Source organism: Trichosurus vulpecula, chromosome 3 (genome assembly GCF_011100635.1).
Source record: "Trichosurus vulpecula isolate mTriVul1 chromosome 3, mTriVul1.pri, whole genome shotgun sequence".
In the NCBI taxonomy this organism is placed as follows: Eukaryota; Metazoa; Chordata; class Mammalia; order Diprotodontia; family Phalangeridae; genus Trichosurus; species Trichosurus vulpecula.
The window spans coordinates 155,831,011-155,854,551 of record NC_050575.1 but is presented as its reverse complement, the minus strand read 5'-3'; the positions used below and the strand labels follow the sequence as shown (position 1 = coordinate 155,854,551).

Genomic DNA, 23,541 nt, shown 5'->3' with positions numbered 1-23,541 from the left:
AGTTTAGCAGACCCTCAGCACTGCCAATGGAATGTAAGCTGCTTGAGGACAGGGACTGTTTCATTTTGAATCCCCAATGGCTAGCACAGAGTCTAGTATATAGTAGGTGCTTAATAAATGCATTGACCAATGATCTTATGGCTGTTTCTGACAGACTCCTAAGCTCAATCTTCCATTGAGGTCTCCTATAACGTTTATGTGCTACCTTCTGAAGCACTATACATGTGATAATGTGTACTTCAGTTTTTTGATATTTTTAACTAATTTCTTAAGGTTCCTTTGTATTTCTCCCTCAGCACCCAACACAGTGCTATACTGATAGTAGATGCTTAGTGTTGAAGGAACGAATGTTCAAGTATGGGGTAGCCTGACAAGAGCTTTGTGCAATGCAGACTTAGCTACGATTGCAGCTAACAAATGCAGACAATATTCAACTAGACAATGGGATTTATACTCAACTTTATGGCCTTTGACATCTCATATGCTGTCTTTATTTCTCACTGGTAGAGAGTTATACTTTTGTCATTCCACTGGAAATGTCCTTACAGATACCAGGGATAGGGTGTATTATTTCAGGACAACTTGGCTGAGCTTTCTTTCAAGATGGTGGTAATCTTCTCATCTTCTTGAGAGGGAAAAGAGGCAAAAACCTGCTTTGTGTCTTACAGGCAGACAGACTAAGGACCTGATTTCCAGGGTCCTCAGGACTTTGGAAGGGCTCAGACTCAAGGCAATGGGAAGAATCACCGATGGTGGCAGGAAGCCATGGACCATATAGACTAGAGTGTCCTAGGATTTAGACCTTAGAAGTCCTGCAGGGCATGTCCTCATGCACAGGTGAAGTACTTAATTGAGGTCACACAGGGAAATAAATAACATAGTGTAGATATGAATCTAAGTCCTCCAACTCCAAATCCAGTGTGTCCTTTTCACTACTAACTCATGCTAGGACACAAGCTCTGTATGAATGGGCCAAACTCCTCAGCCTTTGTAGGAAAGAGGCAAATGGCTCCTTGCTTCGTAACCATGTCCAACCCTAGCTGCAATGCCTCATCGGGCTGAGTTCCCAGCTTTTTTTTTTTTTTTTGCATCAACTCCCTAAGCTCATTTGGGTATCTACCTACCTACTTATCTACCTACCTACCTACCTACCTACCTACCTACCTACCTACCAGGATGCTGCAGGACTCATTTCTTTCCCCAGATGCTTTTTTTTTTTTTTGCTGGGGGGGAAGGCAGGGCAATTGGGGTTAAGTGACTTGCCCAAGGTCACACAGCTAGTAAATGTGTCAAGTGTCCGAGGCCGGATTTGAACTCAGGTACTCCTGATTCCAGGGCAGTGCTTCACTAGCCTAGGGCCACCCAGCTGCCCCTCCCCAGATGCCTTCATTCCACAGTTGGCCGCATTGTGCTTTCCCAGGGCAATCCCCTTGGTGGTTATAGGTGAGTCCATGTGGCAGGGACATGGGACACTGACCCCTCCCACTCCTTCCCAGAAAAGTCTAGCCCTGTTCTAGAGCTATGGTAGTATAAGGATAAAAACTAGTCCTAGTGCTTCAGACCTACAGGCAAGTGCCTTAAAGGCGAAGTTGAATTATAATTGATAGCTGATCATCAAACTACCTCCTATTACCCTACTGCTAAAGCAGGGGATTCTGGGCACTGAAGGGCACTGCCCCAGGAGAAGAGAAAAGCAGGTCCAGACAGGTCAGACAGAGTGGCCTCACTGGGGTTATGCACAGGGATTGCAGAGTTGCTCTTTCTACTCCTATTGCAGGTCTTCTAGTCTTAGTTTTCTTCCCTGATATTTAGCCTTCCTTCCTGGAGCTGAGGGTAGCTCCCTCCTCCTCCCCTTCCTAAGCAAAATTTTCTCATCTTTCTTTGTCTAAGTAATCTGATGAACTCGTTTAACTAAGATGTTAATGGGGGGGGCGGGGTGCAGTATTGTTACCTCTCTCAGGAACATATGCAGTGAATACCTATACTTCTGGAGAAGCAAAACCTTAACCCAAAGGGATGCATCTCTAATGATGAGGACCTCAGTACCCTGGAAGGCCAGTGGGGTAAGTATTAAGGATCAGGGTGGCTTTCTTGGTCATCTGCCAATCATATGATTGCTTAGTGCTACCACCATATTGTGGATAAACTGGTCCTCTTTGGAGTTGGGAGGAAGAGGAAGTAACAAGATATTCTCAAATTGTGAAAGGGTTATGCCAGGAAGGCAGTGTGGCACAGTGGAAAGTGCTGGATTTAGAATTAGAAGGCCTTCCTTCAAATGTTGGCTCTGTTTCTTACTACTTGTGTGACCTTGGACAAGCCCCTTATTCGCTCTGGGCTTCTGTTTCCTCATCTGTAAAATGAGGGGGTTGGACAAGATGGCCTCTAAGTCTCTTCCTGTTGCAGAGCTATGATACTGTGATAAAGATAAAAACTGGTCCCAGCTGCTTCAGGCCTACAGGCAAGTGCATTAAACACAAGGTTGAATTATAAAGGAAACTGATGATCTTGGAAAATAGCCTTTGGCAAGAGCCTGGAAACCAGCAATAACACAGCCAACAATAATAATAACAGTTTACATTTCTGGAGTGTTTTAAAAGTTTATGAAGCACTTCAAAAAAAATCCCACCCTGTGAGGTAGGTAGTACAAGAATTATTGAGCACGTTAACCACATGAAACCCAGTCATCTAAGAGAGGCATCGTGGTGCAGGGCAAAGTGGTGGACTGGGAGTCAAAAGACCCGGTTCAAATCTCAGCTCTGCTTCTCACTACCTGCAACATTGGGAAAGACAACCGACCTTTCTGGACCTATTTCCTTTTCTATAAAATGAAAGGATGGGACCTTTGTCTTTTAGTTCTCCTTTTAGCTCCGACTCCATGACTCTAAGTACAGAGTTCCATTCGTGGCATCATGCTACTTATTGTCACTTTTTCGGCATCCTGCTCCCTTTTATTGTGACTTGCCAAGATCAGAGACAGGAAAGTATGGGAAATATGGGGGCAACATGGGCTCTAGGGAGGGGAGAAATGATTGAGCCAGGGAAAAAGCGAGATTTTCTTTCTCTAGCCAGCTCTCAGTTGTGCAGGGTGTCCTCCTCTGGAGGGGACTGGTGCTATTCCTCCTTTGGAGGAAGCCAAGAATGTGGGTAGGAGGAAGATCATCTGCCTGGTGGCTTAGCACAGTGCTTAGAACATAGTAGGCCCTTAAATCATTGTTAATTGTTCGATTGATTGGCCTCCTGGGGAGAGGGGTGGGCCTCAGTCTGAGGAGGGTCACTACAGTACAGAGGCAAGAATGCTGGATTTGGAGACAGAGAGCATGGCTCAAATTCTGATTTTGTTACTTCCCTCCTCACAGAATCAGTGATTTAGTGCTAGAAGGGACATTACCACCAACATGTGTATAGATGAAGAAACGAAGCCCCAGAGAGATGCTTTGCCCGCAGTCACATAAGCGGTAGGTGACAGGGCCAGGATTTGAACTGAGGTCCTCTGAATCCAAATCCAGTCCTTTTTTCATGATTTTATTTTACCCCTTTGCCTCATTGCTGCCTCTCTTTATCATTGAGTATTAGAGTTCCACAGTCTTGGGCAAGACATTTCCTCCTCTCTGGTCACAGTTTCCTTCTCTGTGGTTGGATTAGATGATGTCTAAAGTCCTTTCTAATTCTGAAACCAATAATTCTACTAACCCCAGTGTTCTGTGTGGTTTATTAGAACCATAAACTCAGCAGATACAAAGGAATGCTGGAGAGCAGGTTTCAAAATGTCCTTTTCTTTCCCTGTGAATGAAAGATTTGGTTCTGAAGCTACACATTAAAGAAACTGCCTCAAGCCTCCCAGATCCTCGATTCCTATGGCCAGGACATAAAGACATTGTGGCATCACTTCTTCCATTCATCCTGTATCTGGGTCCTGTTCATTAGCTGATCCTAATAGGAGAACTCCTTGATGTCTCTGAGCTACTGATGTAACCGGATTCTCTCCACTGAGCAAATGGGAGTAACTGAGGCAGAAAGGAGGGCAGCAAATGGTCGATAGATGTCTGGCTCAAGGCTGAAACTGGGCAGGAGCTCCAGAAGATCAGAGCTGGTCACTTTAAGTGCCTTGAGAGCTGACACTGGTCCATTTTTGTCTTTATCTTGGGGGCTGCCTAGCACAGTGCCTGCCATATAGTAGGTGGTTAATAAATGCTTGTTGAGAGAGTGATTGATTGATCCGGTGGGCAAAGAGCTGAAGAGGAAGCTGGTCCTCTGTGATAATGATAGCCTAAGGCTCACTGACACTACAGATGAAGGGAGAGGATGTATTCTGGGAGTCTGCTCCCCTTCAGAGGGTCACATATATCCCATGAGTGCTATGGTTCCTCCCAGATCTAAGTCTTATGAGCCTATAATTGTATCAATTATATGATCCTAAGATTCTTGCCTCCTTAGGATAAAGGTGAACCTCAATGAAAGTAGCAGATAAGTTTTTGAAAGGTCACATGTAAAATGAATGCTTAAAAAATGAAACTGTACTTTGAACGAATGTCTTAGAGGGCCTGACTATATAAGGGGAATTTGTGGTTAAAAAAAACCAAAACAAAACCAAAAAGCTTTTAGCAAAAACAGCATACCCTCTTCTTTCTCTCTTGAACAGTGAGTGGTGTGGTCAAGGGTGGGAGGCCCTGAAGACAGACAGTCTTCATTTCCCTGCTTATAAAATCTGGCCTTTGGGATCATGGGCTCACAAATGTGGAGCTGGAAAGGACCTCAGAGGCCATCTAATCCAATAGCTCCTTTTTACAGATGGGAACACTGAGGCTCAGAGTGAAGTGACTAGCCCACACTCCTAACATCAGCAGGCAGGAGCACAGCTGAGACTCAACACTGGGTCCTCTGATGGAATCTGAGGACAATGGATCCAGACATTTTTTTTTCCCTTCTTTCCCATCCCTGTGTGAGATACAACAGGATGTTTGCTGAAACAAAGAACAATGGGGAGGTAACCCAAGGGAGTGGAAGGAAACCTAACCTAGAAATCAGGAGCTGGCAGTCCTGGCTCTGCCACAGCCAGGCTGTGTTACACTGGTAGGCTCCTTTCCCTCTCTGGGCCTCTGTTTTCTCATGTGTAAAATGAAGATCGCTAAGGTCTCTTAAGCTCTGACATTCTAGGATCTGTTTTCTTTCTTTCTTTTTTTTTGAGTTTGCTTAAAGTCCTCTCCCCTGCACCACCTGGTGGCTGGATGCAGCATTAATGCTACTGCAGGCCTCCCCAATAGAACCCTTTTCTGCTCTTGGGGAGTGGTTGAGCTCTGTAACTGGCAGGCAGCACTGAACAAAGTGCTCGTTTGGGGCTTTTGGACGTGGAATGTCTTGGTTCTCCCTTCTTCTCTCTTATCTCCTTTATGTCTGACCTTCTCCCTGTACCCACTCCAAAAGAAGTGCTAGACTGTGGAGTTCCCAGTGCAGGATGGGAATTAGGTAGGTGGGCACCTGTCCTTGAATGAATGAATCAATTAAAATGTTTGGATTTGGAGTCAGGGCCGTGGAAAGCAATCTGATCCTCTTCAGCACTCAGCCCCTCAGCTATTTAACTCTTTCCCAGTTTCGAGGAATATTTTCAATATTTTTATTTTATGAATTCTTTTAAAAATTATAAATTTTACAAATTTTCTAAATATTTATAAGCAGCTAATGGCTCAGAACAAAATCACAGCACACAAAAGTATATGTAAACTATAAAGTACTATGTAAATATGAGCTATTAAATAATAAAGACTAAAGAATCATGATATAGCAGAAAGAACACTGGACTTGAAGCCAGAATCCCTAGAGCTGAATACAAGCTCAGACACATCCTTACTGCGTGACTGTGGACAATTCATTTAGTCATTGCGAGACTCAGTTTCTTCATCATAAAACAGGTAGAAGAAATTCAGACTAACCTTTACATAAGGCTGTTGTGAAGAAGATAACTTTAATAGAAATATGGAAACACTGAATCACAGAGCTAAAAGGCACCTCAGAAGAAACGGAGTCCAATCTGTACCCACCAGTGGTCATCCAGCCTTGGCCTAAAGGCATCCAGTGAGCAGAAACGCATTATTTTACAAGGCAATTTTAAGCCTTTAGAGCTTAATTAAAGCACTTAAGAAATGTAGGGCATTATAACTGTTACTTTTATAATAAAGTCATCTTTGAGTAGGGCTTTCTACTTTCAGAAGCCATTTCTTATGCATCAGCTCATTTGATCACCACCCACAGCACCCCTGTGGAGTTGAGCAGTCAGGGATTATCTCTATTTGACACATGAGGAAACTGAAACTCAGAAAGGTTGACTTGCCCAAGGTCACACAGCGAGCCAGTGACAAAGCCAGAACTAGAATCCAGATGTCACAGCATCGGAATTCAATCCATTAGAATATGAGCTCCTTGAAAACAGGGATTTTTTTTTCTATCTGTATTCTTAGTTCTTAGTACAGTACTTGCACATAGTAAGTGCTTAATAAATGCTTTACTCATTCATTTCAACGAACATCTTTTTTTTTTGAGGCAATGGAGTTAAGTGACTTGCTCAAGGTCACACAACTAGTAAATATCTGAGTCTGGATTTGAACTCAGGTCCTCCTGATTTGAGGTCTGGTGCTCTATCCATTTCGTCACGTAGCTGCCCCAACAAACATCTATTAAGAGCATATTAATAATCAAGGCATTGAGCTAGGTGCTGATAACACTAAGACAAGAAAGCAATAGAAGTCTCCTAGCACTTCTTTCATCCTTAGTTTATAGCAATGGTCATTCTGACTCCACTTGGGCATGGTCCTGGTGCTCTGCAAACAACAGAGGTATCGTACGGGAGGAAGTAAGTGTAATTCACTGACAGATGACAGTTGTTCCACAGCTGTTAATTTCAGTGAGGTTGCTCTGTCCTTGGTGGGTCAGAAAAAAGCACAGGGATGGGCATACTCTGGGCAGAGAATGGGCCTTTCACTAGCAGGAAACAGCCAGGGATGGATTCTGGACTGAAGAGAGATCACAGTTCTTTGGTCCCTATAACTACTACATATTAAAGGTTATACATCAAATCTGAGTATAAGTCAACTTGAAATTTTTTTTTTTTAATATGGAAGTCCAGTCTTGTCCTGGTCCTGCTCTGGGCAGCTGTAGCTGAGCTAAGGAGCAGAGGTGACTAACACTACGGCCTCTTGGTTTAGTCTATGAGCATCTCCCTAGCAACAAACTCCGGGAAACTGTAGCTGACGTAAGATGAAGTAGAAAGCCCTCTGTTGCCAGCAGACTAGCATGTAAGTTGACTCTAATTTGGGGGAAGATTTTTTTTTAACCTTCAATAGTTGATTTATAATTTGCACTATACAGCAGCTGCTGTTTCCAGGACTGTGTTCCCTCTCCTTCCCCCAGGGGATCCTGGGTTTGGGGAACTGTGTGGTATAGATTCCAGGCTCGTAGGCAGAACCCGCTCATACTTAATGTTACTGATACTGCATGCCATGGTTACCTTATGGCTGGAGGCTCAAGAATGGCTCTAGAGGAATGAGTCACAGCCTAGAGCAAATCCCTCTTGCAACACAAGAAGGGGAAGAAGAAAGCATCCAAGAGAGAAGGAGAGTTTTGTATCAGTCATTGTGGAAGAATGAAACCCCAGGAGACAGTAAGATCTGATGTGAGGAAAGACAAGGGTCCTTGTGGAATGTTACCAGGGGCTCTGAGAACTGGTCCCAGTCTTCTCTAGCTAGCCAAATGGCTTCTGTAATGACATTTCCCGAAAAGCAGCCACTCTGGATCCCAGAAAGAAGAGGATTCTCTAGGACCATGACTGTGGGTACTGTCGGTTCCAGGGGAAACTATGAAGCCCACCTCTTATGCTTTCTACTGCTTACTGGGGCAGGGGTGGGGTCTAAAACATGAACTCAATGCTCTTGTGGAGACAGCACCAGGCTTGCGTGGGTCCACATCCTGGTTCTCTCACTAATTCATTGTTTAACTTCAGACAAGTCATTTTCTCTCTTGATCTCAGGTGACAGAGGTAGACCAGATGGGCTCTTCTAGCACTGACACTTTATGTTCTAAGGTCGCTTCTACCCTCTAAAATTTTGTATTCTAGGGACCCTCCCAGCCCTGTCTGTGAGTCTATGATTTGAATTCCCTCCTTATGTTTCCAGATCAACCTACAAGATGTTGGATTTGGTGGAGGGCAAGGGGTTTGAATGTCTTCTAGACATGACCCCTCAGGCATTGCAAACCCCAATTAAAAGGAGATGTTTCAATTAGAGCAGATGCTGTGAAAAGACCTTTAGGGTGGGAGTGTGTTATAACACTGAAACCATGAATTCTCTCCTGATATGTGCCAATCAAGATGTGCAGAAGTGGGGGGTTGTATATTACAAGAAACATCCTCTAGTGGCTCTAGGCCAATTCACTCTCCATGTCTAGGACACACCAGACCCCTCCAGAGGGGGCTTGTTAATAGAGGTGCCATTAAAGATGGGCAATCTGTAATCTCCCTTTTCTATGGAGACATTGTCTACACATCATGGTCTCCAAGTTCAAGAGAAGGACTGGGATCTGGTATCCATAATTCTGGCATTGGCAATGGGCTCTAGGTGAGGAACCTCTGGGGTTCCTCCAGGGGCACCTCCATGGGCCCATTGGGCAGTGACTTGAAGAGCCCATCCTGTGGGAGTCACAAGTTTTGGGATCATGCTCTATTAAAGGTCTGGGTCTACAGATTTGGTATGTAGGCCTTCTTGGTCTCACTTTTTGGCTACTTGTCACAATAAAGTTATATCAATGCCAGGATACACTATATCCTTGGACAATGATGAGTGGTTAAAGTTGGGAGGAAGATAGATCAAAAAGCATTTACTAAGACCCCGCTATGTGTCAAGAACTGGGTTCAGGTTAACTTACTTCCAAGTAATTTGGATTAGTGTTGGTGGTATGTAGCTGGTTTCTAGGGTATCGGTTTGAATGCGTACATGTTGCCTTAAGTAAATTACCAGGCCCCAAAGCTCCTGTGTTATTTTGATGAACTTTTTGGGACCTCAGACAGCAGAAGTTTATCTTATAGTCATTAGCTAATATGAGTTAATACCAGAGGTCTGAGACCTCCAGTCCAAAGGGTGGATCTGGTCCTTAGCTTAATTTCATCTGGCCTGTGAAGTATTAAAAGGAGGTACCCATTTATGGCCAACATTGCAAAAATATAACACAATCTATAAAATGAGATGGTTGGATTAGATGATCTCTCTGGTCCTTTCCTAGCTTTAAATCTATGATCTTAAGGATTCTGTGATTTTAAAAGTTTTTTCTTAAGTCTTTAGTGATGATATCTTAAATAGTTCAGATGAGTGTCTATGTCTTTCTTTGTCTCTGCCGGACTTCTCTCTGTCTCTGTTTCTCCTCTTTTTCTTTCCCTCGTCACCTAGTTGAGCATAATGTAGAAATGAAGTATGTATTTTAATTTCTTATCAATTTTATTGATTAGAATTTTATGATCTCTATCATTAAGTTTAAAAGTAGGTGAATATGGAAAGTTTCACGTGTTCTTGAAAACAAACAGAACACCTTAAAAAGGATTTTGGTTTTCTTTCCCCCCTTACATGGTTTCTGCTTGCCAGGGGTCCTCAAGAGAAATAGGGTTGCTGAGCTAGATGCCATACCTGGGTTATGATGTATTTTGTACTATGTAGTGTTAACATGATCTCTGCCTTTTGGGAAATTCCATTTTAAAGTTCCTTTCTTATACCTCTCCAAACCCTCCTCTGTCTGTCTCAGCTGACTTCCCCTTTCAGAGGTTATGAACCCTTTTCCATTTCCATTTGGCTTCTCTAACATCTTTACAGCTGATAGGATGCCAGTCTGAGTCTCCCCACCCGGGTTATCCCTGCTCCAGTGGACACAGCTACCCCTGATGGCCTGGGACACTCACTATTTGGCAGAGTCGTTAAGCTGATATTCTCGGGAACGGTTGAAACATTCCTGTATTCCAGAGTCTGCCCAGAGTCTCATCATGGCGGAGAGCAGCTCCGGAGAGAAGGGCTCCGTATCTTCCATTCGACTTACCACATCACACACCATCTTGGCATCAGCCTGTGAGGAGAGGAAACGAAGCAGGGGTGTGAGGCCAGAGTACAGAGACAACCAAACAACCAAAAAACACTGTCGCCTCTCCCAGTGGGCTCCAGGTCTGCTTCCTTCATGGTTCCAGAGACAGGGCTGGGATTCTGGATGGGGCTTCTAACAGGATGACCATGGCAAAGTCTACACTGATTACACTGATTGATTGAGACCAGGTCAGAACCATATTCCACAAACTCTCAATGGAAATGTTCACAATTCCTGCCCCCTAGAACACATGGAATCGGCCACTATGTGAAAGCCATATTATTATTATTTATTATTATTACTATTGTTATTTTCCAGGACACCAAGGCACCAAACCAGGGTGGCAACTTCCTTATACTTCTCCCCCAGATCAGAAACAGTGAACTGTCCATTCTCTAGCCTGGCAGTGAAGAATGTTTTGGCTTGTCAAACATGCTGGTTAGTCATAACTATAGCCACAAAATCTATAGCCAGATAGAAAGAACCATAGAGATCATGGGTTGTAGGGTCATAGATTTAGACTAGAGCTTAAAAATAATTTAGAAGTCATTTGGGTTAGGGGCAGCTAGGTGGTGCAGTGAGTAGAGCACCGGCCCTGGAGTCAGGAGGACCTGAGTTCAAATCCAGCCTCAGACACGTGACACACTTACTAGCTGTGTGACCTTGGGCAAGTCACTTAACCCCAATTGCTCTGTCATTTGGGTTAAGCCCTATTAATTTTCAGATGAGGAAACTGAGGCACAGGAGAGGGAAGAGCTTTGTTCAAGCTTATAATTGACAGAGGAAGGATACTGAATGCATGTCCCCTGACTCCAAATTCAGTGCTCTTGCCACTGAGACACATGTATAGACCCTCAAACTTCAGAGACGTATATAAAAACATTACTAAATCTAAAATTAGACAGTAGTTTGTCTCAGTTTCTTCATCAGTAAAATGAGCTGCAGAAGGAAATGACAAACCACTCCAGTATCTTTGCCAAGAAAACTCCAAATAGAGTGAACAGTGAATTCATCTATTTCATGTATTAGTCACTCTTTTAACTATCTATCTTTTGAAACCCTGTTCAAATGCTTCTTCTTCCAGGGAATTTTCTCTGCTACTATGGGTCAATAACAATCCTACCCATTGTAATAATTCATTTTGTTTCCAACTGATAAATCCACTTCACACACAAGTCATCACCTGTGATGTCATTGGTCCTCTTCGAGAATGAAGGATGAACAACTGATGCACACTTTTCATATTATAACTATTTGGATCGCTATTGTATCCCCCAACTAGACTAGAAACTCCAAAAGGATGGGAACTTAAGCTAAATTGTATACCTCCTTCAGTCAGGTTCTCTGACTCCAAATCCCATAATTTCTACATCACCCGAATTGAATCTGTCTTCATGGAAAGCATATTAAATTTGAATCAGAGGATTTGAGTTTAACTCTGCTGTTACCTTAGTTCCCAGCTTCCCCTCTGCAAAACAAAGGGGGACACAACCTCTTGGTACATGGACTTGGAGTTAATACTGTGTTTGAGTCCTGGCTCTGTTACTTACTACCTGTGTGACCTTAGGCAAGTCATATCCCCTCTCTGAACCTTAGTTTTCTCATTTGTAAGATGAAATGACTGGACTAAATAATATCAGAAGTCCTTTCCAGCTCTGAATCCTATGAATGACCATGATGCCTGTGCCAAAGATGCTGTGGGATTCGGAAGCAAAGTATCCCAGTCATTGTTTCGAAGAGCAATAATCCTTATGCTATCAATGAGTGGAAGAGCTATTTATTTGTTATTTTTCTATATTTTAAATTTTTATTAAAGTCTTTTGTTTTTACATCTCTTTCATTTCTGAATACAGCCTTCCTCCTCCCTTATCCAGGCAGTCATCCATTATTACAAAAAATTAAAAACAGAGAGAAAAAGAAACAGCTCTGTAAAACTAGCCAACACGTTTCCAATATCTGACCGTGTATGCAGTGTTCACATGTAACCCCTCATCTCTGAAAAGAAGGAAGAGAGGTACATTTTTTCATCTCTTCTTTGGAATCGGCTTTGGTCATTATTCGGGTTTTTTGTTTGTTTGTTTTGTTGTTGTTCTTCCCATTAACATTTTTATAGTCGTTATGTATATTGTTTAGTTGGGTCTGCGTATACTTTGCGTCAGTTCACAACAATCTTCCCATAAAAAGGAAGGATTGTTTCATAAAGACTTCTGGTAGTTGTAATGCAAGAGGAATAAGCTTAGGCTATCTAGCTGGGATAGTGGAGGCAGTGTTGGGGTCATGAGAGTCAACAACTGGGAGTCAGAAAACCTGGATTCCAATCCTGGGTTCACTTATCATCTATATGACCTTGGGTAAGTCCTGGGCAAATGTTGATTTGTCTTGACTGACCTTCCTTTCCAAGGCCACATTCCTGGTCTCCCTTTTTACTCCACTCTAACTTTCCTTGTCTGGACATCTAAATCTTAATTTCCTTATTCTTTTAGTGTGAGGAAGATGGCATGAAGTCATAGAAGCAACATGGCATAGTGGAAAAACACACACACACACACACACACACACCCCCAAACATTGTGTTTAGGCTCAGAGGAGCTGGATAAAAAGCCCAGCTCTGCCATTTATAAGCTGTGTGACCGTGGGCAAATCATTTCTCTTTTTTGAGTCTTTGCTTACTCATCTGTAAAATGACAGGGTTGGACAGATGGAACCAGAGTAAGGATTTGAAGCCAGGTCTTCTGTCTCTAAATATAGCATTCTTTTCACCACAACATGATTATCACAGTGTGGGTTCATCTTTTACCAAAAGTTTTTTGAAATGGGATGAATAAATACAGGCTAGCCAGACACTCATTGAGACTCAGGGACTAGGTAGAACGCCCAGACACCAAGGGGACCTTGGCTGAAGGCAGGTATCCAGTCACCGGGGAACTGGAGTACTCAGGTTAGAAGAGGACCAGAAACAATTTGATCCATCAGGCAAGTGGGCAGGCAGCAAGTATTTATTAAATGTTTATTATGTACCATGTACTATATTAAGCATTGGGGAAACAAAGAAAAACAAAATAAAATAACCCCCCAATCCCTGTTTTTGAGGAGTATACAATGCAGAGTGGTGGGGGTGGAGACAACATGTAAATAACTAGGTGCATACAAGATATACACAGAGTAGACTGAATGAAAGAAACCTGAAAGGGGAAGGCATGAGCAACTTGGGAGAATCAGGAAAGGCTTCCTGCAGAAGGTAGAGTGTAGCCAGCCAAGAAGGAGGTCAGTAAATAGAAGGCAAAAGGGAGGAGGAGAGCATTTAGGACATGGGGGGCAGTCAGTGCAAATGCCAGGGTCAGGAAATGGATTGTTGGATTTGAGGAAATGCAAACAGACCAGTGGGTCTCTGGATCACAGTGTGCAGTGTGTGTGTGTGTGTGTGTGTGCGCGCGCGCGTGCGCATGTGTGTGCATGTGTAGGTAAGGTGTAAGAAGAATGGAAATGCCAAACAAAGGACTTTATATTTGATTCTGAAGGTTACTGGGTACTACTAGAAGTTCTTGAATGGAGTGTGACGTGGTTAGACTTATGCTTTAGAAAAATCGTCTTGGCAGGTGAGTGGAGAATCAGTTGGACTAGGGAAGAGACTGGAGGCAGGGAGGCCAATTAGAAGGCTATTAAAATAATTCAGATGAGACGTGATGAGGGTGTGAGTGGAAACGGATATGAGAGATGTAAAGGTAGAGACAATAAGATCTGGCGATGGATTGAATATGTGGGATGAGTGAGAATGAGGAGTCAAGCCTGACACTCAGGCCGCAGGTCTGGGTGACTGAGAGGGTGGTGGTATTCTCAACAGAGGGAAATTCAGAAATGGGGGAGGTTTGGGGGAAAGGATAATGAATTCTGCTATAGACATGTTAAGTTTAAGAAGCCCAACAGAAAGCTAGTTTGAGATGCCTAAGATGCAGTTGGAGATGTGTGACTATAGCTCAAGAGAGAGACTAGGTTGGATGTATTGATCTGGTAATCAGCTGTCTAGAGATGAGTATTGAATCCAAGGGAACTGATCAGATCACCAAGCAAGATAGTACAGAAAGAGAATGAAAGTTGGCCCAAGACAGAATTTTGGGGGCCAGCCATAGTTAGTGGACATGCTATGGATGAGGAACCAGCAAAGGAGACTGAGAAAGAATGATTAGACAGATAGGAGCAGAACCAGGAGAGACTGGTGTCATGAAAACCTAGAGGGGAGCAAAGATCCAGGAGGAGGAGGTGATCAGTTGTGTGAAATGCTTCAGAGAGGTCAAGAAGGGTAAGGATTGAGAAAAAGTCATTAGGTTTGGCAGTTAAGCAATCCCTGGTAACTTCGGAGAAATCAGTTTCAGTTGAATGATGTGGTTGGAAGCCAGATTGCAAGGGATTAGAAGAAAATGGGGAAAGATTCACTAGAGGCACTAAGTGTAAATGACTTTCTCAAGGAGTTTAGCAATGAAGGGGAGGAGATATATAGGATAATAGGATTAAGTGATTTTTTTTTAATTTGAGGAAGATGTGAGCACTTTGTGGGCAGCAGGGAAGAAGGCAAAGATAAGAAAGAGTACAGATAGTGGGAGTAGTTTGCTGGAGAGCTGCTAAGGGATCAAGAGTTTGTGCAGAAGGGTTGGCCTTGTCAAGAAGAAGGGCTACCTCTTCATCTGAGGCCTGGGGAAAGAAGGATAGAATGAAGATGTCTTCCATTTTCTTCCAAGTGATGTGAGAGGACAAGGAGAGGAGAAGAGAGTTCTTACAGATTGATCTTCATATGTGTGTGTGTGTGTGTGTGTGCGCGTGTGTGTGTGTGAAATATGAGGTGAGGGCTGAGAAGGTCGTGGGGAAGAAATACTACGGGGGCCTTGAGGAGAGATTAGAAAGTCTGGGAGTACTGTAGAATAGTGAATCATTAGGGAGACATAGAATGTTTGCCTTGCTACAGTGAAAGCCTAGTAAAGATTAGATAATCTATTTTTGCAGTGGGGCCAGCCAATTTGATGGCCAAACACAGACAATTACCATAGGCAAGTTTGATTTTCTTCCTTCATATTCCTCCTGCCAAGGGCTCAGATTGATTGGTCAGAGCTTCTAGGGCAAGGATGAATCTGCAAGGGAGAGGTGAGGTGGCTGAGCCATGCAAGTCAGAAGGATGAGAGGACAGGGAGCTAGGCAGGCCACAAGACTGACTTTGTAACATGAATATCTTTTTCTTGAAAGTCAGGCTCAGGTGCCACCTCCCCCATGAAGCCTTCACTGACTCCTGGACCATTCTTCCTAACTCCGCATTCCCACCCCCCTTGCTGAAAGTGTTCTCTTTCTCTTCAACGTTCTTACAGAATTTTGTCTAGATTTCCTCCTTCGACCTTATCCCGTTCTGCTTCATATGTGAAGAAATTAAAATAACAAATGATAGTGGGAAGTGAGTGAACTAAATGGAACTATGATATTCCCTCCTTAAAAGTAAATGTCCTGATGGAAGGGTCCCATCTTAGTCACCTTTGTGTCTGCCCCCAGCACCTAGCACAGTGCTCCGAGAAGAGAAACTTACCAAGGCCTGAAGTGGACTGAGTACAAAACCTTCAGAAGAGAGGGAACCATTCAACTCAGTAATTATTTCTCAATGACAAGACAACACAGCCCCCAAACCAACCCTCCCATTAAGTAGATGTCATGGCCGGAGTGGAGAAGCAGGTGGGAGGAAGCCAAAGACTAAGTAAGGGTTTCCTTGGGTTTCTTCCTTTCAGAACAAAGGAAAAGATGAATGATGAGGCCCACACCTGGAAAGTTTACAGTTCACAAAGGACTCTGCATAAAAAAGTAAGTGGGCTGTGAAGTTCCAAGAAACTAACTGTCTGCCAGGTGGTGATTTGACCTTCAGAGCCTTGCAGTGAATTCCAGAGGCTACAGATGGGAAATGCCACCTAAACAACTCACCACAGCCCCTCCTGTTCTTCCCCTCTTATCCTTCCAGCTAGATTAATGGAATCTGGGAATGTCAGCTTGGGAAGAAAGGATTTTTGAGCTCACTGAGCCCAATCTGATCATAATATAAGTGAGGAAACTGAGACCTAGAGAAGGAAAGTGGTTTGTCCAAGGTCGCACAGCTATTCGGTGGCAGAACTGGGACTAGAATCCAGGTGTGACTCCTATTCCAATGTTTCTTCTGTAACTCTTCTGCCCTGCATGGTTTAGTGACTAAACCAGGACTAAACTTCAGTCATTCCAGCAGTCAGCAGGCAAGAGCACTGTCTCAGCTCATCAGTTTTCCTCTTCCCTTACCTCAGCCTCCAAAGGTTGATCACTGAATGTCAGAGCTGGACATCCCTGTTCCCTCTTTAAAGAGGAAAAGGTGAGGAAAAGAGGAGGAAAGTGAGGCCAGGGGTACAATCAATCAACAAGCCTTTATTAGGTACCTCTTGTGTGTCAGGCACTGTGCACGCTACTTTGTATTGATTTGTATTAGTTTTCCTTATATTTATTCTGTATATATATATATATATATGTATATATATATATATATATAAATACATATATGCATATAAATACCTGCAGAACAAGTTCTACAGAATATGTATATATAGAATAAATTCTACAGAATACATATATATTCTGCATCTATGTATAAAGAATAAATATAACGAGAACTGATACAAATAAATACGAAGTGGTATGCATCTATATTTACATGCAGAGAATATACAGAGAATAAATACAAACATATAAAATAAATATGTTTGTTCTGTATATGTGAATTCTGTATGCATATATATGTATTTTATATCTATGATATAGATATATCTGTATGTACTTATTTTGCATACATAGATATGTCCTGCATATCTATGTATGCAGAATAAATATAGATGATAGAGATAAATAAATAAATACAAAGTAGTATGCATATATATATAGAATAAATATGAAGAGAAGAAATACAAATAAATACAAATTGATATACATAGTACCTGACATACAGTAGGTACTAGATTGTTGATTGATATATACATATATAATGGAATATATTTATTATATGCATAATAAATATATATAAATATATATATATATACTATGAATGTGTATACATATACATATATACTTAAACACACAGAATAAATATAAAGAGAGCAAATACAAATAAATACAAAGTAGTACCCACAGTGTCTGACACAAAATAGGTGCCCAAATGTCAACTGAGAAATATACAGAATATATATTTATATATATACAGAATAAATACATATAATATAAATATGTATACACACACACAGAGGATGATTATAAAGAGTACAAATAGAAATAAATACAAAGTAGTTAAAGATCTTGTCCAAGATTGCACAGGTAATGAGTAGCAGAGCTGGAATTTAAATTCAAGTCTTCTGAACTAAAATGCAGTGTTCTCTGAGCTGGAAAGCATCACTCCTCAGGGCCTTGGTAAGCTATTTGGGTTTCAGAAACCCAGTAACACCTTTAGATTCCCTCACTGGGCTCATTAAAACCTAGTTTATCTTCATATGGAACCTGAGCTGGAGAAAATCATGTCCACTGAGCAGACTCCCAGGCATTCATAGGCCAACGTCCACTGTCCAGCTCCAGAGACTCTGGGTTTTGATTGGAACAGGAGGGTTTGTTTTGTTTTAGGATCATAGAGTTTTGAGTTGAAAGGTATGATAGTGGTCATCTTATCCAACTCCCTGATTTTATTGATGAGGTAAAGGAGGCCCAGAGAGATTGAATGATTTACCTAAGGCCACAGGAACAGTAAGTGGCAGAGCTAGGATTTGAATTCAGGTCTTGTCAATCCAATTTCCCAGGTCAGAGGCTGTTCAGTTGTGTCAGGCTCTTGGTCACCCCATTTGGGGTTTTCTTGGCAGAGATACTGGAGTGTTTTGCCATTTCCTTCCCCAGCTCATTTTACAGATGGGGAACTGAGGCAAACAGGGTTAAGTGACTTGCCCAGGGTCACATAGCCAGTAAGTATCTGAGGCCAGATATGAACTCAGAAAGATGAGTCTTCCTGACTCCAGGCCAGGCATTTTATCCACTGTACCACCTAGTTGCCCCAGATCAGAGGACCCTTGATTTTTTGCCATGATGATCTGTTGTCCCCTAAGAAGTCTAAGTTATGGGATTAGCTCCTTTGCTGGGTCTGGAAGGGCTGTGATGCCTTCACTTGCCTAGGACAGGAGGTCCTATTGTACCAAGGGCATTGGGAACTGGGGCAGTTTTTAGCTCTGCCCTTTCTTTTCATAACTGCAGAGGGCTGGGGGAGCCGTTGGTCTTGATTGGCAGAGCTTTGCTCTCACTCTGGGATGTTTGAGGAGCTTCTAACAATGCTGGGAAACTGTCTTCAAAAACCTAAATCTGCACTCAACTTGGGCACAGACGCCCATAGCTCCTAGTTTACAGCTGCCCCAGGAGTGTCGCTGAGCTCTGCACACAGGACTGTAATCAATAGACTCCAGTCTAGTAGGAAGACACAGTTAGTGCAGTTATTCATTAACGCAGTTTCTTTCCTTCCACTTGCTCAGGTTTATCTGTCTCAGCTCAGATGTCTGGGAGGAGCTCCTTGCCAACAGCTTGGCTCTGGAGGCTGCTGAGTCAATGTTCTGGGCCCCAGGGGAGCTGAAGCTGCCTGTGGCTTCTCCGTCACACTCTGTGCTGCAGAAGCAATTCACTGCTGGCTCTGAGTGTGTCCTGGGATCCTTCCTAGATTCAGGATAGGATGGACTGAAAGGTAGACATTTAGAGAGAAAGCTACCCTTACTTCCATCCATCAAAAAACAAAACAAAACAAAGCTATAGCTTTCCTTTGCTCTGAGAAGCATCTGATCTAAAAACATCCTTCATATGAACACCTTGTTCCAAAGGAGGTGTACTTGTCAGGGTGGGCAACCCAAAGGAGTGGAAAAATGCCTGAGGATTATGGAGAGATTGCTCAGGCTTCCAAATAGGTCAGACATACACCAGCACCCTGAGTCCCCATGGGGAAAGAAGGGGTTTCTTCTGAGCCCCTAAAATTTGGAGGCAACATACCTTACTTTCCTGTACCCCCTCTCTCACAAAAGTCAGAGTTTCAAGAGTTTTCTCTATGGTTCTCTCAAGTCCCTTCCAAATCTGGCATCCTACTGAGTTCAAGACACTCATTTACAGATGGGGAAACTGAGGTCAAGAGAATGGAGAATGATTTGTCTAAAGTCATTCAGTAAATTAGAGGTGGGTGGGGGTGGGTGGGAATTAGAACTAATTTCTCTTGACTTCTAGCCCAGGGTTTTTTTAATGCTTTCTGAACTTCTGATATTCAGAGTCTTAAGGGGGAGGCTAAACACATATTCAAAATGAGTTCTTATACAATGAGGTGCCTATGAGTAAAAAAAAAAATTATATAGGGCAAATGAAGCACGAGGCGCAGAGCAAGGGCAGTAGTATACGAGTGTGTGTGCATGTGTGCACATGTGCATGTGTGGATTGGATTTGAGTGTGTGAGAGCATATGGGGTAACTTGGAAGACTCCCTGAAGGAGATAAGGATTTTAAGGAAGGGGAGAGGCATGGATTGGTGAGGAAGAGGTCATTTCAGGGGACAAGAATGCCCCATGGCCAGGCTCAGAAACAGTAAGAAGCAAGTTGCTTGTGGGGGACTTGCCAAATTGTCTGGGTATTGCTGGAGTGACCCCCCCTAGGAAGCCATTCTCCCTGCAGAGAGTGCCAGGTTGGGACTGTCCATGTGTGCATGCCAAGCTGAACCTACAATTAATAAAGGAAGAGGGATAGCCTGTCCAGCCCATTCAGCTCCAGTGCTGGGATGCAGTCTCATATTGAGGCTAACCCTACAGTTCCGGTTGCATCTCAGCCTAGCAAGAGAGATTTCTCAATCCCATTTGTGCCAACTCTCTCTTCCTTTCAAAGCTCTGACTTTCTTAGAGGACGCAGCACAATTTGTGACTTCTGCTGTCTCCTGCCATCTGGGCTACATTAAATAGGAAAATAGGTACAAACATACACACAGGCACAGATAAACCTTATCAGGCCTGGCCCGCTGGGCTTTTACTTAATGAACATCATTGTTGTATTTTGGATGGACTAGAATTTCTCCACTAAAAATATATTCTGTGGCTCCTATGACATTGTGGGAGAAGTGAGATAGCAACAATTTGGTGGATTTTTTTGTATCATCCTTAACACACCCTTAACATGGCAAAGGATATCTCTCCATCCCACTTACTCAAAGCCGATCTGTTCTTCAAGGCCTATCTCAAATCAAACCTCTCCTCCTTGGCTATTCCAGATCACCATATTGACCTTTCCTTTCTTGTCAGCATCTACAGCCCTTAGTCTGAACCCTTCCCTACCCCAACCCCAACTCATTTGAGATTTGTAACATTATTTAGCTGTTTTATTTAGGATCAAAGGATTTAGAAATAGGAGGAACCTTAGACCCTATCTAGCCCAATCCCATCATTTTACAGAAGAAGAAACTGAGGCCCAGAGAGGTTAAAAGTTTTGCCCAGGGTCTCACAAGTACTAAGGGAGAAGAGCCCTGCAATTCAAACCCAGGCTCTTTGCCTCCAAACTCAGTAACTTTCTGACTTTATTACAATTCCCTTGAATTTGGTCATATATTAGGTATTGTCTAAATACTGGCTGAATGAAGTGAACCTAATTTAAATTGTATAACTTTTTTCACAAGGAGACAAATCAGGAATTTTGAAGATCTGCCCCTACCCCTAGGATTTCACAAAATCATACAATCTTAAGGACCTTAGTGGCAAATTAATCTAATTCATATCTAGACAAGAATCCCCTCTACCCCATGCCTGAAGAGAGGTCAAAGAGTCATTGCTCGAAGCTCTCCAATGAAGAAGAACTCATTACTGATGAGATGGCCCCTTCCAAGTTTTGGGCAGCTCTAATTGTTAGAAGCTTTCCTCACTTCAAACTATAGTCTACCATTGTAAAAACTTCAGCTCATTGCTCCTCTCTTTTGCAATCTGAGGCTAAGCAGAAAGCCTAGACCTTTTCCCACACAACAGGCCTTCGTATACTTTACATACTGCTATCATGTTCTGCCTGAATCTTCTTTTCCTCAGGCTTAAGCATCCTCAGTTCTTTCAACCTCTTCTAATATAGCATGGTCTCTAGTTCTTACAGTCTTGGCCACTCTCCTCTGTCCCTTCTCCAGTTCTCTTCCCAGATATCCAGACCTGGACACAATACTCCACATGTGCTTTTACCTGGGTAAGACTGCATGATCTTTTTTGGCTCCCATATCATGCTATTCATTCTCAATGAATGGGCAGGCCATTAAAACCCCCAGATTATTTTCAGGCAAACTGCTCTCTAACTTTATCTTGTACTTGTGAAGCTGATTTCTCAAACCCCATAAGTAAAAGACTTGATATTTATCCCGGTTCAATTTCATCTTTGTAGACTTATTCTAATATTCTAGTCTATTGAGATCTTTTTGGATCCTGCCACTTTCATCCAGTGTGTTAGCTGTCCATCCTCCTAGTTGTGTGGCATCTGCAAGTTTGATAAGCATGCCACTTATGCTTTTATGCAAGTCATCGATAAAAATGTTAAGGGTATGAAGCCAGGCACAGAATCCAGGGACACTCCTCTGCAGACCTTCCGCCTACTGACATCACTTATCCAGACCAACTACAAGTAACCTTAGGAACCAGATTTGGTTTGGAGATATGGGTAACAGCTAAGGGATATAAGCAAGTTCTAGCCTTTGATAGCAACTTGGGTCCAAAGCAGATACCCCCTGTGAGAGATATCTTCTATGACTACACTAGTTGGTGCATATCACAGGGCTAGAAGGGACTCCAGAGGAATCTAATCCAACACTCTCATTTTACAGGTTAAGAAACTGAGGCCTAGAGAACTGGTGCCCAAGGTCACCCAGGTAGTGTCAGAGATGAGGCTTAAATCTAGATCCTCTGGCTCCAGAGCCAGGACTCTTTCCACTGTATCACCTGTAATAAGCTTGAGGACTAGGGGCACCTTGAGGGTAGACAAGACAGATGGCAATCTGTTCGAGGTCCTTTGTTTCCGGAAAAAGTGGAATTGGCTGGGAGTAGGTGGGGATTGGGTGTGCAGCCCGAGGGACCACGAGGGAATGCACAGACAGCAGGAACCTGGCATCATTGGATGGTCTTAGCTAACTGCTGCTCATGTATGATGATTTATAGGGCAAATGGCCTCATGCTGAGAAGACATGTGGTGCTGGAACCTAGTAATTAGTTCAGTGTGCAGAGCCCTATGCTGAGAGGTGGCTACTGAGACCCACTCCGCAATTAGTGTAACAGGCTTGTCAGTGCACAGCAGGATGCGGAGCTGTGTCTGGGGGCTGGAGTGGGCTGCCTCTGAGAAGTCTTTATTATCTCTGCCCAGTCTGTCCCCAGCTCAAGGGCTGGGGCCTGTTTTGCCAGGTGCTTCTGCATGATAATGAAGGAGACTGGCCTTCTGATCTCCGCCTTCCATGGCCCTCCTGACCGCATCCCACTCTCTTTTTCTTGGGCACCTGGTATTTCAGTGACAAGACAGCCCCATACCCAGGATCCCTCCTGCAGCCAAGTGGGGAATGTCAGCTTGGGCAAGGCTTCCTGTTAAGGATGTCACTGCTTCTTAAGAGTGCCTGGCAGTCAGGGGAGCTGCCAGTTCGACCAACAGTCCTACCAGTCAAGCACAGTGGAATGAACAAGAGCCCAAAGTTACAGAACACTAAACTGCATGTTACTGGGGAGAGACAAAGGATGGAAGGGATCTTGGGTTAGCATGCCCAACAGTATAATTTTATATATAGGGAAACTGAGGCCCAAAGAGGAGTAGTGACTACCCTAAAGTTTAGCTCCTCTTTCTCCAAATCCAATGCCCTTTCCATTGGTTACACATTTGGTTCTTGCATTCATGTGGTTCTATCAGAAACTGTTTTCTCCCATGAGGTCTGATTTGCACAAATAAAGGCACCAGGTGGTAAGTGACAGAATATTATTTTTTTTTTTACATTTAAAAATGTATTTTTTTTCCTCCAATTAGACAAGAAGCTCCTTGAAGAAAGAGACCATGTCTCTTTAGTATCACTCACTAAGCAGATTGTAAGGGCTAAGTAAATATTTGTTGAACTAGAAGCAGTAGTTTAGGTGAGATCTGTGATTTATATATAGCTCATGATTCTGCTTTCCATGGGGGTATCCGGCAACGTCTTATGGTAAAAAGGGGAGTGGCCCTCCACTATCCCCCACAGGCTGAGGATATACCTAATCCATCCCTAAATAACCTTATTAATCTCTGTGACCCTTTTCTCTAGGATGGCTCCAGGAAGCAGCAGGGCATAGTGGGATGTACCCTATATTTGGAGTCAGACAACTAGACCTCAAATCCTGGCTCATCTTGTGCTCTTAATGTTGGAATCATC

General features: G+C 43.1%; 1 protein-coding gene across 2 annotated transcripts in view; it reads right to left on the bottom strand.

The window, feature by feature from the left end:
* Positions 1–23,541, bottom strand: part of GNAO1 (G protein subunit alpha o1) — a 252,292-nt gene that overhangs the window by 39,081 nt on the left and 189,670 nt on the right. For both annotated transcript variants that reach the window (XM_036752427.1, XM_036752428.1), the window contains exon 4: positions 9,932–10,092. In XM_036752427.1, the coding sequence (XP_036608322.1) occupies positions 9,932–10,092 (161 nt within the window). The remainder of the gene's footprint in view (positions 1–9,931; positions 10,093–23,541) is intronic.